The sequence below is a fragment of the Brachypodium distachyon genome, chromosome 3 (assembly GCF_000005505.3).
Source record: "Brachypodium distachyon strain Bd21 chromosome 3, Brachypodium_distachyon_v3.0, whole genome shotgun sequence".
In the NCBI taxonomy this organism is placed as follows: Eukaryota; Viridiplantae; Streptophyta; class Magnoliopsida; order Poales; family Poaceae; genus Brachypodium; species Brachypodium distachyon.
In genome coordinates, this window is record NC_016133.3 from 39,477,420 (window position 1) to 39,493,003 (window position 15,584).

At 48.9% G+C, this 15,584-nt stretch overlaps 2 protein-coding genes across 3 annotated transcripts; both read left to right on the forward strand.

The window, feature by feature from the left end:
- The first annotated feature begins 257 nt into the window (after nucleotides 1–257).
- LOC100843184 (NADPH-dependent aldo-keto reductase, chloroplastic) lies at nucleotides 258–5,842 on the forward strand. Of its 2 annotated transcripts, none has more exons than XM_024462487.1 (7): nucleotides 258–496; nucleotides 703–753; nucleotides 2,509–2,585; nucleotides 2,701–2,788; nucleotides 3,488–3,763; nucleotides 3,885–4,133; nucleotides 4,684–5,355. In XM_024462487.1, exons 1-7 carry the CDS (start codon nucleotides 347–349, stop codon nucleotides 4,795–4,797), a joined length of 1,005 nt encoding a protein of 334 aa, XP_024318255.1. In that variant the 5' UTR covers nucleotides 258–346; the 3' UTR covers nucleotides 4,798–5,355. The 2 variants fall into 2 exon arrangements, with proteins under 2 accessions (XP_024318255.1, XP_010235188.1); XM_010236886.3 differs by lacking the exon at nucleotides 4,684–5,355 and adding an exon at nucleotides 5,437–5,842 and having other exon boundaries at nucleotides 263–496.
- A 2,926-nt stretch (nucleotides 5,843–8,768) lies between these two features.
- On the forward strand, nucleotides 8,769–12,826 carry LOC100843486 (pectinesterase/pectinesterase inhibitor PPE8B). The gene is made up of 2 exons (XM_003574523.4): nucleotides 8,769–10,129; nucleotides 11,841–12,826. Exons 1-2 carry the CDS (start codon nucleotides 9,226–9,228, stop codon nucleotides 12,566–12,568), a joined length of 1,632 nt encoding a protein of 543 aa, XP_003574571.1. The 5' UTR covers nucleotides 8,769–9,225; the 3' UTR covers nucleotides 12,569–12,826.
- Nucleotides 12,827–15,584: the final 2,758 nt, after the last annotated feature.

Sequence of the window (15,584 nt, forward strand, 5' to 3'; positions counted from 1 at the left end):
GTCTGTAAGATAAAAACGCAAACTGGATATGGCTGTACGTGTCAAAAAAAAAAACTGGACATGTCTGTGACAGCCTACTCTACGATGCAGACAAAAATGGTATCTATAACTTCCCTGCTCGTCCGGAGAAAGATACAAGCCGAATCCGGCAAAGCGGCACAAACGACGGAGTAGAGTAGGTTAACATAACATATCTGCTCTCGACCCTCACCCTGGCCGGTCCGTATTTTTATTTTTATATGCACCAGACGGCATGAGAAGTCGACGGATCAACCGGTGTCCTACAAAGCAGCGGAAGCTACAGGTTCCTCTCGAGCTACCGTTTCGTCCTCGCCAGCCCCCCTTCATGCCCTCTTCGAGTGACTGCATGCCTCCGGGAGCGGAGATGGCGACGGGCTTCGTGCTCAACACCGGCGCCAAGATCCCCTCGGTTGGGCTCGGAACCTGGCAGTCCGACCCGAGCGTCGTCGGCGAGGCCGTATACGCCGCCGTCAAGGTCCGTCTCTCGCAACAACGCTCCGGTGCTCCCTTTCTTTTCTCCCTCCCCTCCTATGTGCTTCGCTTCGGCCTTCGGGGTTCTAGCCTTCACTCCCCTTTTCCCGATCCTTCGGGTGTGGCGTGGTGCGGTGTGGATCTTTTCTGTTGGGAGAATGTTGGCTAACCGGTGTGTGATGTGTCTTACGCATGAATGAAATCGTGCAGGCGGGGTACCGGCACATCGATTGCGCCAGTGCTTACGACAACGAGAAGGAGGTAACTTGGTTTCTGTAAGGTTTTATTCGGTGTTAGTGTATTTTTCGGTTTTTTTGGTGTTAGTGTATTCTTGAGTCACTAGTTTTTTGGTATTTTAGGGGTTTGGGTTCACTCAAAACTCTCAAAAACTTTAAACACTAGAGTGTGTTTTAAAAACACTCGTACGAGAAGTGTTTTAATTTGGTAAAAAAATGAAGTGTTTTGTGTGTGGGGATAATCCACTCTAATCACTTTCTACCAACCAACAATTTGGGGTTTCTAGTGTTTTTCAATTTGAAGTGATAATACCCTAAAAACAACAAAAAAACACTAGTACCAAACAAGCTGGAGTAATCTTGTAGGTCTTACTGAGTTGCATGAGCCGCTCTCCCAGCGGGTGAGAACTTAATATCGTTGAATGCGTGTGGCTGGGGACACACCCCTCGCAAGACAGGTTGTCGAAACATTTAATCGTCGCCGAACCGATGAGAAAGATGACCAAAATTACGAAATTGCCATCCATGACATCCCAAAGCTCCATGAAGTAGACCATGATAGCCATGCCGGAATGGGGATGGAGCTGGAGATCATTAACGTGCGCGTCGTCGCGTCCACCGTCAGGACGTGGCCGCCAAGGACACGAAAAACCTTACAAAAAGATACTAAAATGATGTCAGATGTTAATTCATTGTTAGGGGAGTAAACTGTAAGATACTAAACCGGAGGTGGAGGGAACCGACGAAGATGGAAACGAGATTTTTTTTTTCTCCCGTGGCTAGGGCAATATATAGGTTTTTTTTTAGAATAAGGCAATATATAGGTTTCTTTTTTTAGCGAAGGTGGAGCTAGGCCCCAGGTTACTCAGGCCATGGCTCGGGTTGTGGGAATGTTTTTCAGCCATAATAACGAAGATCTGGACCTCCGCCCGATGCGCAGCCCACTGCAACGGTTCAACCCAGGCCAAGGCCATGAGGCCGAAGACGCAGATCGAAGCACGAACGAATCGAATCGGGTTCCCAACTCGTGCGTGTCGCGTGCGTCTGGCTCTGGGACTCAAGAGGCCTCGCCGCCGCCCGCCGCTTTCGACCGGCCGACCGCTGTCCGCCGCTGCCGGTCTTGTCGCCTCCAGGAGCATCCCCGTCCCCCCCCCCCCCCCCCACCCACCCACCCCGCCTTGCCTATCCAGAAGCGGCCGGTGGCTCCCCACGGCCCCGTAGCCGCGGCGCTAGGTCGCTGAGCTCGCCGTCCTGCAGACCTGCCTCAACGGCACCTCAACGACAAATGGAAATCCGCAATCCGTCCATGAAGAAGAAAGAACCAATTTTGGATGAGGTTTTAGAAAAGAGTAAATTACGCATGGCCTAGAGCTCGATTGGGTCATGGCGTGATGCAGCCGCAAATCTGAGCAGTGGAAGGCAGCACGATGGAGAAAGAAAACAATACCAGAAGAATCAGGAGATGGAAGATCCAACCGTTTTAAGCTCGGGAAGCCGGATCTCCCTTATCCCTATCTCTTCAGTGGTTGTGCTAGCTCCTGGATGGTGACATATTGAATTTTTGTGAACTGATTTAGAAAGAGGTAAGTTGACCACCTACCTTTTTCCATGAAAAAAAAAGCAGGGGCACTGAGATGTCAGTTTCAAGTACTTTAGAGCACAGGTATCGAATTAAGATGGCAATCGTCTCTTCTAACATAAAATACATGTTTTATGTCCAAAGTTGTCTCTGTTTATGTTGTGTAACGATCAGCAAAATTATTTTTTATGGGTTCTCCAGGTAGGTTTGGCTCTGAAGAAACTATTTGAAGAGGGTGTAGTCAAGCGTGAAGATTTGTTTATCACCTCTCAGCTATGGTAAGCCCATTCTCTGGCGATACCCTTTAGTTATCTCTCATGTAGTATTTCATGTCTAACCCATTGCTAATAGTGCCGGGCAAAATAAAATAAAATAATTGCTGGGCCTTTTCAGGTGCGGTCATCATGCCCCTGAAGATGTGCCGGAGGCACTTGGTGATTCCTTGAATGACTTGCAGCTTGAGTACTTGGATCTTTACCTTGTAAGTTGCATGGATCTTCCTGTTGAAGAGTTATTGTTCAATGTTTTAATCACTCAGTTATGGTTTCTCTATCTTCTATGTCTTGCTTCACGACCAATGGCATCAATTTACGTGTAGGCCATTTTATACATTTTCCATTCCTTTTTTCGTAAAAGATAATTCCCCTCTGTTAATCAATGGTAAACTGACATTTTTGTGAACCAATAAATCACCGTTCAAAATTTCATTGAGTAATCAACAGTTTGTGTTACATGTGTTAGTCGATGATGATTCTATTCAGAGATTTTGATGTGAAGAGTGAAAACTGGAAATATCGTTCCCTCTACTCTATCATCCATTGTATATGCAGGAAGCTATTTCTTGAGTCCTGTTGTATAACGACAATAAAATTCAATTAACCTTATGGAATCCAAAGAAATGTACACATTTGCCATTAGTTCCAATGTTACCAGATTTGCCATTGATGTCCGCTGTTCATGTGGTAATGACACGTATGGATGTTTCTCCGTATCCATTTTGGTGTCGACTGGCATTGTATTGTCGACTTCTGCTGGTTAAGTCTTGAGGTTACTTTTGGGGTTTATTGTTTAATACATCTGTCTAATTTTTGAGTTAGATTATTGTTTGCCGAAAGGGTTTAGCATGTTGTGTTTGAATAATGTCAAATAAAAAAATTAATCACATGTACATTTTTTTTAGATCCAGTTGCCATTTAGAGTCAAAAAGGGAACCAACATTGGCAACGCTGAAAACTACATACCACCTGACATCCCAGCTACATGGGGAGCAATGGAGAAGTTACATGATGCTGGCAAAGCTCGTGCAATTGGCGTGAGTAACTTCTCATCGAAGAAATTGGGTGACTTGCTTTCTGTAGCTCGCATACCTGCAGCTGTTAACCAGGTGGAGTGCCATCCTGGTTGGCAGCAATCTAAACTTCATACTTTTTGCCAATCGACTGGTGTTCACCTCTCTGTAAGTCTGCTGTCTAATTATATATTTTTTCAGTCGAGGGGGTGGCAAGTGGTGCTTGTACATTTATTTATTTTGGAAAACCTTATGCTTTGGATTATAATGCTGCATCTGCATTTCGCAGGCGTACTCCCCACTAAGTTCACCCGGTTCAAAATGGATGAATGGTAAGGTCCTTAAAGATCCCATCGTCATCTCAGTCGCAGAGAAGCTTGGTAAAACTCCTGCGCAAGTGGCGCTGCGCTGGAACATTCAGATGGGTCACGGTGTACTCCCAAAGAGCGTGAGTGAAGAACGGATAAAGCAGAACCTTGATGTTAATGACTGGTCTATTCCAGACGACTTGCTTGCAAAGTTCTCTGAGATTAAGCAGGTTAGTTATGCAACGTCATATGGAGATTTACTGTCTACTTTTAGCTGTGATGTGCCTTGGCAGGATTCTTTTACCAGACAGGAGCGGATTTATATAATTTAGTAGTAAAAAGTTACGTTGATTTGGCACCAAATTTAAAAATCTCTCTATATGTAATAAACTTACGTTCCAAACACCCATCAGAAATCTTAACTTTGAACTTACAATTAAGTAGAATTTTAGGAAGCCGAGGGTAAGGGCGAGGAGGTTTTTGCTCGTGTGTTAGTTTATTTGATTTGATTTTTTTTTTTGGATTCTGTTACCGTAATCATATTTGATGTGACTCGATACGCTTCTTTTTCCAACCAGTGACTCAAGAAAATACTTATCCATGTTTGTAAGGATGTAAACGGCGGTGTGAACAGCGCCTGCAAAGACCGCTTCCTAGTTATTCTAGTGTTTTTTTTCAGAAAAAAACTTTTAGCCTGTAAAAGTCATAAACGGTTATTAAACGGACACAAGCGGGCCGCCGTTTACATCCTGACATGTTTGACTTTATTTTACTGTGCAGTGTGTGCAGTGGCACCCAACATACAAGTCTGGATTAGGGATGTCAGGCGGCGCCCGTTTTTTGCCCGCCAAGGCCCCTTTCTCCGTCTTTCTTCACGTTTCCAGGCTAATCTAATCCATGGGCAGACCCAGAAAATAAATTGAGAGGGGGCAAATGGTGCAAAATGGGCCAAGTGGGGGTATTTTTGTGGGCTGAGTGAGGGCATGCTTCTTATATATGGGCCAAATATAAATGGGCCAAAAAAATCAAGTGGGGGCAGCTCTCCACGTGTGTCCACCCATGATCTAATCTACGTTACTCTTTTCACCACATTTCCACAGTGCTGCACCTAAACGGCGGTAAGCGTACAGTAAACGGGCGCCGTTTACAACCTGAGTCTGGATGGTCTACTGTTTCGTTCAATGGCATTGGAGTGGATGGCTGTTCTTTTTAAGAGATCAACACTAATAGAACTGAATTACCACTTCGCTGTGTAGTAGTGGTTAATGCGTGCTGGTTGACCTTATCAGGAAAACGTTGTTTCTCTCATCGGCAATCAATTTCAGGTTCTTACTATTCCGTAGAGATGGATACATGGTGCTAATGCCATTCTGAATCCTGATCCCTGATTAGTTGCAGTATTGTTGACTATCAAAGAACTACGATATGCATTTTCCATGTGTCCGATTCAAAGCGCCAGCTTGAGTACATGTAGAGCACCGGTTATTGACTTATTTCTGACCTGCCGTATTTTGTTGTCGTTGTGATCTCCAGGTTAGGCTGCTCACGTGCGACTTCATTGTTAATCCAGACAGCGTTTACAAGACCCTCGATGAATTCTGGGACGGCGAAATTTAGGACCGCCACGTACCGGGGTTGACTGATTCTGCCCAGAGAACAGGACGCCTTAGTGTCCGTCACTTGTTGCGTATTGCCAACTATGGTTATGGTTCAGTTACCTTGGGGACCTTTCTGTAGACTGCGTGGATTGCTCCTCTAGGTCTTGCTGCTCTGGTACATCTGTGAGCTGTCAATGGAGGCGTGAATTTATCCTATGACTCTTCAAGTTTGTTCCTGTCCCTGACATTGTTTATGTACGCCCGTTTGCTTGCTAGTGCTATTTATTTCCCTCCCAAGAGGTCGCTTTTTTGAATCAAAACTGTAGGAGCATTGGCGTCCTTGGACTTGCCATTGGTGTTCAGTTTAGTCCTCCAAGTCGCAAAACTCGCACTGTGGTCACGAAATTGGCTTTGTCGAATCACCTGAGGTCCAAATGTGGCATTTGGTAGTTCACCCGTGGTTAAGTGGCCACGTAGCATTGACGTGTCCAACGTGTGACCCAGTGAAGGGGCCTCGGCAAAAGAATGCCACCGTGAATTCGTAAAACCCCTTTGATTTCCTGCTTCCTATCAACCAAACAGAGAATCAAAATTAAGATTTACCAAACCTGACTAGTGGCATAACTTACTTCGTCATCTCGCAGCCACGACATCATCGAGGCGCCACCCTCGTCGGTGTACTTGCTCCGATGGGACATGGCCTCGGCACCGGGGGAACAAATAAAACATGTCCCGGGCGCGGCGCCTCGCTGAAGCCTGAAGGCAGTAAAGGGCACACTGTGGGTGAAGCTGAATCAGCTGTCTCGTCATACCGTTCGGTCGCGCGCGTTGTGTTTATTGCTGCCGCGGCAGAGGCTGCAGCGACTGGACTGGCTGCATGTGTCGGTGAGATCGAATGAGATGCATACACATTCTATATTTTCATGTTTGTGAGTGCCAGACGTACATGTGGTTCAGAACTGCGAACGAATCCACAGTACAATGTGGAACAGTGCTACACGGGACTACGGGAGTCACCGAGTCCGGTCTTAATTAGTGGATTGTTTCCGCGAAATCGGGCCTATACTTGTGTCAACCCTTTGCACACTGCGGCCCCATTTGGATTGCAGTTTTTCACAGGAAAAATGTAGAATGTGTGATTCCTATGGAATTGAACCATTTGGGCCGTTTGGATTGTAGGAATAGGTATGAGGATAGGAATCCATTTCCTTTGCTTTCACAGGAATTGCACGGGAATATAAACATCCACTAGCATCTCTTTTTTTCACTCGAGCGTGTAAGACCGAGGCTGCAGCCTGCAGCTGCGTTGTGGGCTTCTGACATACAGAACTAGCCCGTACTGAGAGGAGACAGGAAGAGAGGGAGGGGAAGAAACAGGAGAGAGACTAGTTGAAGATGTGCTAATTAATAAAATATGATTGTGATTCTTAATAGTATATGTCAATAATCTCAATATATTTTTTCATGTGTTCCAAACTTTCATTACAAGTTTTCTATGCAGATGCAATCGTTATCTAATATAGAGAAAATAAAATGAATTTAATCTTATTTTATCTTTATGTAGAAACATTACTGTGTTTTCAGTTTTCTGTGTTCCAAACAGGTTTTTGCAAAACTTTCACGTGTTCATGATTTCTCTGTTTTGCACATGCATTTCTTTTCTATCCCTGTGTTTTTTCCTATTCTTATGTTTTGAGTTTCTCTGTTCCAAACGGGGCCTGCATTTGGTTTCACTCAAACAAGCTACTCCAGCATGCATTGATCGTAGTTTACTCATCTTTGATCGCGAATAAGACAGACGGTTCAGCCGCATATGCACAGGCTTGGTGCTCCTGACTTGGCTAAAGGACACCGTTACTTCCTCCGATCATAAATTGTTGTCGAAATATTACATGTATTTAGACGCTTTTTAAAAATAGACACATACATATTTGTACAAATTTGAGTGAAGAATTATTCAGTATCAGAGGAAGTACCAACTAGTTGGACTCCACTCGATCTCCACACCATGCACCCAGGAATTCACGGCAGTACAGGCAACACTGAGCTCTGGCACGAAGCCACGAAGCAACATGCTCTTTTGCGCTTTATACGCCAAACATATATAGTGCATGGATATTGGATACATCCCACCCAACAACAACCATGGGTCCGGTGGCCGGTCTAGGCGCGCGCACAGATGACAGAGCTGCCGCCCCACATTTCCTTCCCCTCGAAGGATCGACCCGTCGCCCACTGCACTACAAGGTCCAAAGAGAGGCGAAGGATGATATAGACAAAGCATACGTAATTATTAATTAAGGACGAAAAGGTCGAAAGCTAAAAAGTGCCAATGCGCGTTCTATCAACGGCGAGCAGCATATATTGACACAACTTCTTCGGAAACACCAAATACACATGCATATATATGTGCACACAAACATACATTCACGACGTTACACGCAAGCACTCCACTACGCTACGTCAACGCATAACTTTCAGGCTCCGCCTACCAACAACTTTGAAGGTGATACAAATACTGCAAAAGTGTGTTGTCCGGTGCATGTTTGATGGTGTGGCATAGAAAGAAAACGCAACTGGGCAATCAGGTGTACACTAAAGTTGCAATTGGCCAATCAAGCCAACGCGGTCAGCTATAGAATTGGTCTAAGACCCAATTAACCCACCGATTGACATACGCATCAGAAGAGCAAAGCAGAGCCGTGTGTGGCGTATCCCCTCACTTACATGCAGTGCCAACTTGTTTTCTTGAGTCCTGAGCCCTGTCCTGTACGTCCTGACCGACATTGTACTCTCTATACAAGTACACACTGTCCAAGCTCAAGAGACAGCCACATGCCCTGACCCATCACCCTCTGTTTTTTTTTTTCCGGAAAGTGAGCTTTATTAATCATGAATAGGATCAGCAGCAACCGCTGCAGAAACACACGGATGAGGTTGATTCAACAGGCAATCTGATCTTCGAACCTCCCGCGCAAAGTTTGCTAACAAATCTGCAACCCTAATCTTCTTGACTAAAAGCTCACGATCTCCAAGAACAAATTGCCGCAGCTCAGAGAGAATGAAGCCTCATGGCATTCGAGTTCAGTGCCTGAACTAACACCTCACAGTCAAGTTGAAGAAGCAATGGCAGGTTAGTCACATCCACTGCCAACTTGAGGCCTCCCAGCGCAGCTTCTGCTTCGGCAACAAGTGCATCCGAACAATGAGGCACAAAACGATGGAGGGAGGCAAGCACAGCACCAGTATGATCACGAATCACTGCACCTAGCCCAGCCTCGCCCTCCTTAAATGATCCATCCGTAGCCACAGAAACCCAGCCTTCATCCGGAAAAGGCCAGGTAGCATTGCGAACTGTCGGTCTGGTCTTGATCTCCTTCACTTTGCGATCAGCAACACCAACAATCTGCTTTCCTTTGGCAATATCTCTCCCATCCTTCGGTGCAATTGCAAACAAGGTGTCCGCGTAACTACACAGGTATCTTCGTGTTGCTTCGAGAGGGGCAGGTACCCTCTGTTGACTCTCTCCCCTCATCAATTCATCAGCAACTAACCTTTCAATTATCATTTCTCTCCCCTCATCAATTCATCAGCAACTAACCTTTCAATTATCATTGCTGACGGAGCGAGTAAACACTCATATATACCCCAAGCAAGCAAAGCAAACACAGAGCCACACTCGGCCACTCACACCTGCTAGCTAAAGCTAGGCCGGAGCAGAGCCATGGCACCGACGTCTCCGAGCTCCACGGCCCGGCTCCTCCTCACCATAGCCCTCGGCCTCCTCCTCCTCACCAATGCGCACCCGCTGACCCCTTCCCCATCAAAGAATCCCCCAACGAAGACTAAGTCCACGAATGGCATCTCGCCGGAGCTGGTGTCCACGCTGCGCGAGACGCTGGAGGCGATCAAGGGCGTGGTCTCCATCATCTCCTCCTTCCCCATCGGCGGCATCCTCGGCGGCGGCGACCTGCGCCTCACCTCCGCCGTCGCCGACTGCCTCGATCTCCTCGACCTCTCCTCCGACGAGCTCTCCTGGTCCATGTCTTCGTCTTCCTCGTCCTCCAGCAGCAGCAGCTCACGCCCCGGCACCGGCGACGCGCACGCCGACGTCCGGTCCTGGCTCAGCGGCGCGCTCGGCAACCAGGACACCTGCAAGGAGGGCCTCGACGAGACCGGATCGATCCTGGGCTCGCTCGTCTCCACGGGGCTGGAAGCCGTCACCTCTCTGCTAGCCGACGGGCTGGGCCAGGTCGCCGCCGTGGGCCACGACGACGACCGGCGCGGGCTCGTCGAGACGGGCCGGGCACTACCGCATTGGGTGGGCCGGAGGGAGCGGCGGCTGCTGCAGATGGCGGTCGGGCCGGGGGGCCTGGCGGTGGACGCCGTGGTGGCGCAGGACGGGAGCGGCAACCACACCACGGTGCAGGCGGCGCTGGACGCGGCGCCGTCGGAGAGCGGCGCCCGCTACGTGATCTACGTGAAGCGAGGGGTGTACAAGGAGACCGTGGAGGTGAAGAAGAAGAAGTGGAACGTGATGCTGGTGGGCGACGGCATGGGCGCCACCGTCATCTCCGGCCGCAGGAACTACGTCGACGGATACACCACTTACCACACGGCCACCGTCGGTGAGTGCATCATGCAGCATCCTTTTTCTCTCTCGTTCGGTCCTTCAATGGTTCAATTCGAGAAAAGTTGATCCTGTTCTTGCCAGTTTAAGGCGCGTTCACAGCCCGTTTGACCGACAATTCGACATCCATCCATGGCTAGCTAGATAGAACGACATCAGGTTCAGACACCACTAGCTAGCCGTGCTTTAGTAAGCTTAAAGATTCACCTGAGCATCTGTGATCGACTTAGCTCATGAGCACCGTCGATCAGGATCGAGACCTGTATGTCCCCGTGCTTACGTAACGTGGTCAAGATGTCATCATTGGACTGTCGAGCGTCGACCGGGCCTACGTACGTACGTTCTGGTGCATGCATTTGCAGCGGTACGACTCTCCGGTCTCATGCTGTGCCTGTGCGTTGTACCATAGGCCGGAAATAATTAAACAGAGCACGGGAATTCGGGAAATAACCGCGCAAGCTAGGTACAGTACCATTTTCTTTTTTGGACGACCGACATCTTTGGTGTGTCAGAGAGGCCTGCGGCGGTACACGGTAGGAACGAGTACGTACGCCGCTGCTTTTCCTGCTTGCTCTTTGCGTGCATGTGCCTGGCTTCTGGTTGCGCAAGTGGGGCTGGCTGCATTTGAACTTTGGAACTTGGAAGCCTCTGGGAAGGAAGGTCGGGTCGGTGCATTTGTGAGCGTACAGTGTAGTGTACTGTGTAGGGTGTACACTGATCGATGTCCGGCCTCCATGCGTCCAATACACTACTGTATTCCTCTCATCTCTAGCCGTGCACATTCAAGTCCTGACTCAGTCCTGACGCCCTTCCCTGATCAGTCCGATCGACCGCCTTGAATGCACAACATGCAGAACGCGTTAAACACTGCTACGGGTGGTTGCAACAATGAACATATTGTGCTGAGGAGATCGACGATATCCATAGGCTGGCTGCTAGCTGGTTGGATCAACAAGTCAACATGGGCTCTTGTCAGGCTCTTGTCTACGCGTACAGTACATGTCTTAACTGGCGTGTCTGCTGCACCATGTTTGATGGGAGTCACACAAATTTATGTTGGTGCGTGTTGGTCCTTTCCTTTCATTTTGGCAACAAAACACCAAAGCTAGGCACACCGCACACGCCACAAATTAAGGACGGGACAGTCGTAGTACGTACATTTCCCAAGGGCCACCAAAAGCTAGAGTAGATCGCTAGCAGCAGAACCATGGAAGAAGAGGTGGTGCTGCTGCTGATGAAGCACGTCGTTTTCCTTCTTTTGCTTGCCGTCACACAGAGAGAGAGTGGGATTGGTCGGATCACCGACACGGCAATGTGATTCGGCTAGTGCTGGCCTAAAGGCCGGCTACGCGCGCGGCCAGCAGCAGAATCCGTATCTCTTGCTTCTGGGCCGCGCGTACGTCCATGCTATGGATCAGCAGTAGCATGACGCCCCCATGTGCATATCTTTGCTTTCCCGGGCTTTGCTTCCCGCAGCTGCTGTACCAACCTCTGTTCCGGCTCACTCGCTAACTCGTGATCGTGATGGATACTAGGTCTCTGACCGGTCAGCACCTGCCCATTAATCGAGTGTCCAGGGTTTAAAACAGAGAGTCAGGGGAGAGCCGAGGACGACCAGAATCTGCAATCGTTTTGACCGACCGACTAGGCGACTAATTACTGTTTCTGACCACACTCCAATAATCCAGTGTCATTTTCATCGCATGCAGCCGTGACGGGCAAGGGGTTCATGGCGCGGGACCTGACGGTCGAGAACACGGCGGGGCCGGCGAAGCACCAGGCGGTGGCGCTGCGGTGCGACTCGGACCTGTCCGTGTTCTACCGGTGCGCCTTGGAGGGCCACCAGGACACGCTGTACGCGCACTCGCTCCGGCAGTTCTACCGCGACTGCCGCGTGTCGGGCACCGTGGACTTCGTCTTCGGCAACGCCGCCGCCGTGTTCCAGAACTGCCTCCTCCTGCCCCGCGCCCCGCTCCCGGAGCAGAAGAACTCCGTCACCGCCCAGGGCCGCATCAACGGCACCATGAACACGGGTTTCGCCTTCCAGTTCTGCAACGTCTCCGCCCACGACGATCTCCTCGCCGCCGCAGCCAACCGGAGCGGCAGCAACAACAAGCAGGCCGCAACGCAGACTTACTTGGGCAGGCCGTGGAAGGAGTTCTCCAGGGTGGTGTTTATGCAGTCGTACATCGGCGCCGTGGTGCGGCCCGAAGGGTGGCTCGCGTGGGACGGGGACTACGCGCTCGACACGCTCTACTACGGGGAGTACATGAACACGGGCCCTGGCGCGGGCGTTGCGGGGAGGGTCGGCTGGCCCGGGTACCACGTGATGACGAGCCCCGCGGAGGCCAGCAACTTCACCGTGGCGCAGTTCATCGAGGGGAACATGTGGTTGCCGCCCACCGGCGTCAGGTTCACGGCCGGCCTCACGTCTTGATCCGTCGAGACTGAGCCAGCCTCTGAGGGACTGGTATGGGTACAGAGATAGTCGTATTACAATGCATACTGTGTGGTGTATGCAGTCAATTCATTTAGGAAGGTCATTACTTTGTGGCTGCGGAATGGCAAGAGCAGATTAAAGGTTGTGTGTACGAAGCAGCGATGGGGATTTTTCTTGGCACGTTTTGCAGTACTCTGTTTTGTTGATTTTTCCCTTTTCATCAGCGACCCTGTTTTGTTGATTAACGATCCGAAACGCATGCATGTGATACGTCTTGTTTTACCGGCGAAATTGCCACGCCCATGCAAATTGATATCGACTTATCTCCGTGTCAGACCGGACACACAAAGCGTAGCGAGCGCAGGTTGCTATGATCTTGATCGCTCTTACGCCCACATGCCGTACCTAACCGGCCTCCCAGTTTGCTTGATCCACGGCTCCGCGTGCAAGATCTATTCCTCTGCACGGACGGCACGGTGAACTTGGCGGCCTCCGCCTTGCCTTTTTTTTTTTGAGTGATCACCTTCTTTTACCCCCGGCCCGCCAGTTTACCCGGCCGGCCGTGGTGGCGCCGGGCCCCTTGTTCCCGAACTAGCGTCCTGAGCCCGAACTAGCCGCTCCACGGCCCACGGGTACTTCTATGGTGACAAGGCTGTAGATGACTAGCTGTTGCTTTGTGCTCTTGATGGGCCGGCTAGCCAACAGATCCGTGTTTTGCTTTGGATTTACCAAGTCCACACAAAGACTCCCCTAAAAACAAGAGTCCACACTCCACACACATACATCCTAAAAAAAGACAGCCGACTCTCATGTCATTTTCCAACCATTAAGGTCCCTTTCCGGCTACATTACATCTCGACAGCCGGTGTAGATCACACACGGAGTGCGCGTAACATCAATCAATATACACGAAATGATGTCTTTGGGTGATTCCGGTCGCACGAAAAATGGAAAGTTGAGCAGCTGGCTGCTGCTGCCAAAAGAAAATGTGCTACTGACAACTCAGTATTTCTATCCTGTGCTGAATAATCGGGGATGTTCCGTGACCAAGTTCACATGGATGCAACACCGCCACGTGTAGCAAGGTCGTAGGAATTGAAGCGAAACGAAATTTGTAGTCTAGACATAATTTTCTTTTCCCCGAGTTGTAATGGAATTTAATATTAGTTGATTGATCGCATGATCGACTCACGTCAAAATCCGGAAGCAGTGAATCGGTCTTCGTGGCTCGTCTGAAAGCAGCTCTCAGCCTCTCACGGTCACGGAGCCTCTACGCCGCACCTGCCTACGAGTGGCTACTTTTGCCATTTGCGTGATGGTCTCTTACGCTTACCGTACAGAGTAGGAGTGCAATTGTAAACAACCGTCCTAGCCAGAAAGGCATAAACACAACGTTGATCTGTTAATTTTTGTTGTCCAAAGTACTCCCTTTCAAAATACACAGACGTACAGTTTTTCGAGATGCAGATTTGACATATGGAGTTTATATTTTCCATGTAAGCATATTCATAAGAATATAAAATCGTCTTGGATATCTTTTTGGCGGATACAAGAGTAGGCCTGGTAATGGTTTGGTTTTAAACGGTTTTAATGGGTCGGGTTCTTAAATGGATTTTCTTTGGGCGGGAAGGAATGGGTTATGTTCACAAACGGGTTGGTTTGGTGCGGTTCTTAGGAGAACTCAGTTTGGTTCGGTTCGATCTGTGGGGCAAATGGTTCGTTTCAATCCATGGGTTCCAATGGGTTCTAAACGGGCTGTGCGTTGTCTACTCCCCAAGCCTCCTCTCTCCCCGATTCCTCCCTGACACCCAAATCCCAATCTCTCTCAGCTGACTGAATCGCGCCGCCGGCGACGTCGGCCGGCCAAGCCCCCGTGGAAGGCGGGCTTCCCCCGCGGGACGCAGACGGCGGCAGAAGGGGGCGGGGCGAGCGCCACCGTGGCGAGGAGGAGGAGGAAGGCGACGAGATCTCGTGGCCTCATGGCGGGGCGAGCGCCACCGCGGCGAGGAGGAGGAGGATGGCGGTGGAAGGCTGCTTGCTTGCTTGCTGCCGACTGAGGCTCGCTCCGCCGGCCGTTGGTCCACATGCGCAATTCGGCAAGGGAAGAGAGAAGGGTGAAATGGAGATTGGGATTTGGGGGTCTGGGAATGGTTTGAAATCCATATGAAAGCAAATGGTCTGGTTTGGTGTGGATTGAAAAAGCCACGGGGTTTGAATTGGTTTGGTTTACGAGGGATGCTAAATGGTTTGGCTTGGACTAGTGATGGGAAGTTCCGTACGATGGCTTGGTCTGGTTATGGTGCGGATTACAGACCATTACCGGGCCTATACAAGAGCTTTCTTAAGCAAAGAGTAAAGTTAGGCTCCGAAACTAACGGAAAAACATACCTCATGCCTAATCAAACAAAGTCATTGCACCCTCCATCTCGTGTACTCTTGGTTAATAATAAGTGTCAATTAATACCTGGGAAATTATTGGTGAATGAAAAATTGTCCAAATAACTGTAATTTTGAATTCGTGAGATTCATTTTTAAAATCTAATTAAAGATTTCCGTAACCGAATGAAGCTTTCCAATTAACCGTGACATGAAATTAATGATATTTATTTGCTATTAATTGGGTTTCCACAATTGATCGGTCAGGACGGTTGGATATACCATTAAGTATTGGTGGATAATTAAAACATGTTGTAAATTGTAGCAACATGGACCGTTGGATTTAGCCAGTGACTGAGATCTTCTAAACCCATCACAACTTGTGGTTTTGACACTGTTGACTAAATTCAGGTGCGTTGCTACGGAACTACTATTATTATTTTGTAAAAATATGCAGTTTTGCCTTTATGTTCTCAAAAAATTGTGCCGGTTAACAACTATCTCAGAAGAGACATGAATCCAGTCATAGTAAAAAGATCGTGATGCAGGTGTATATCTATCATATTGTATATTGAATGGGTGTAACTTTTTTTTTGCATAATTTAATGTGTGCAATTACATTAATTTTCTAGCATTC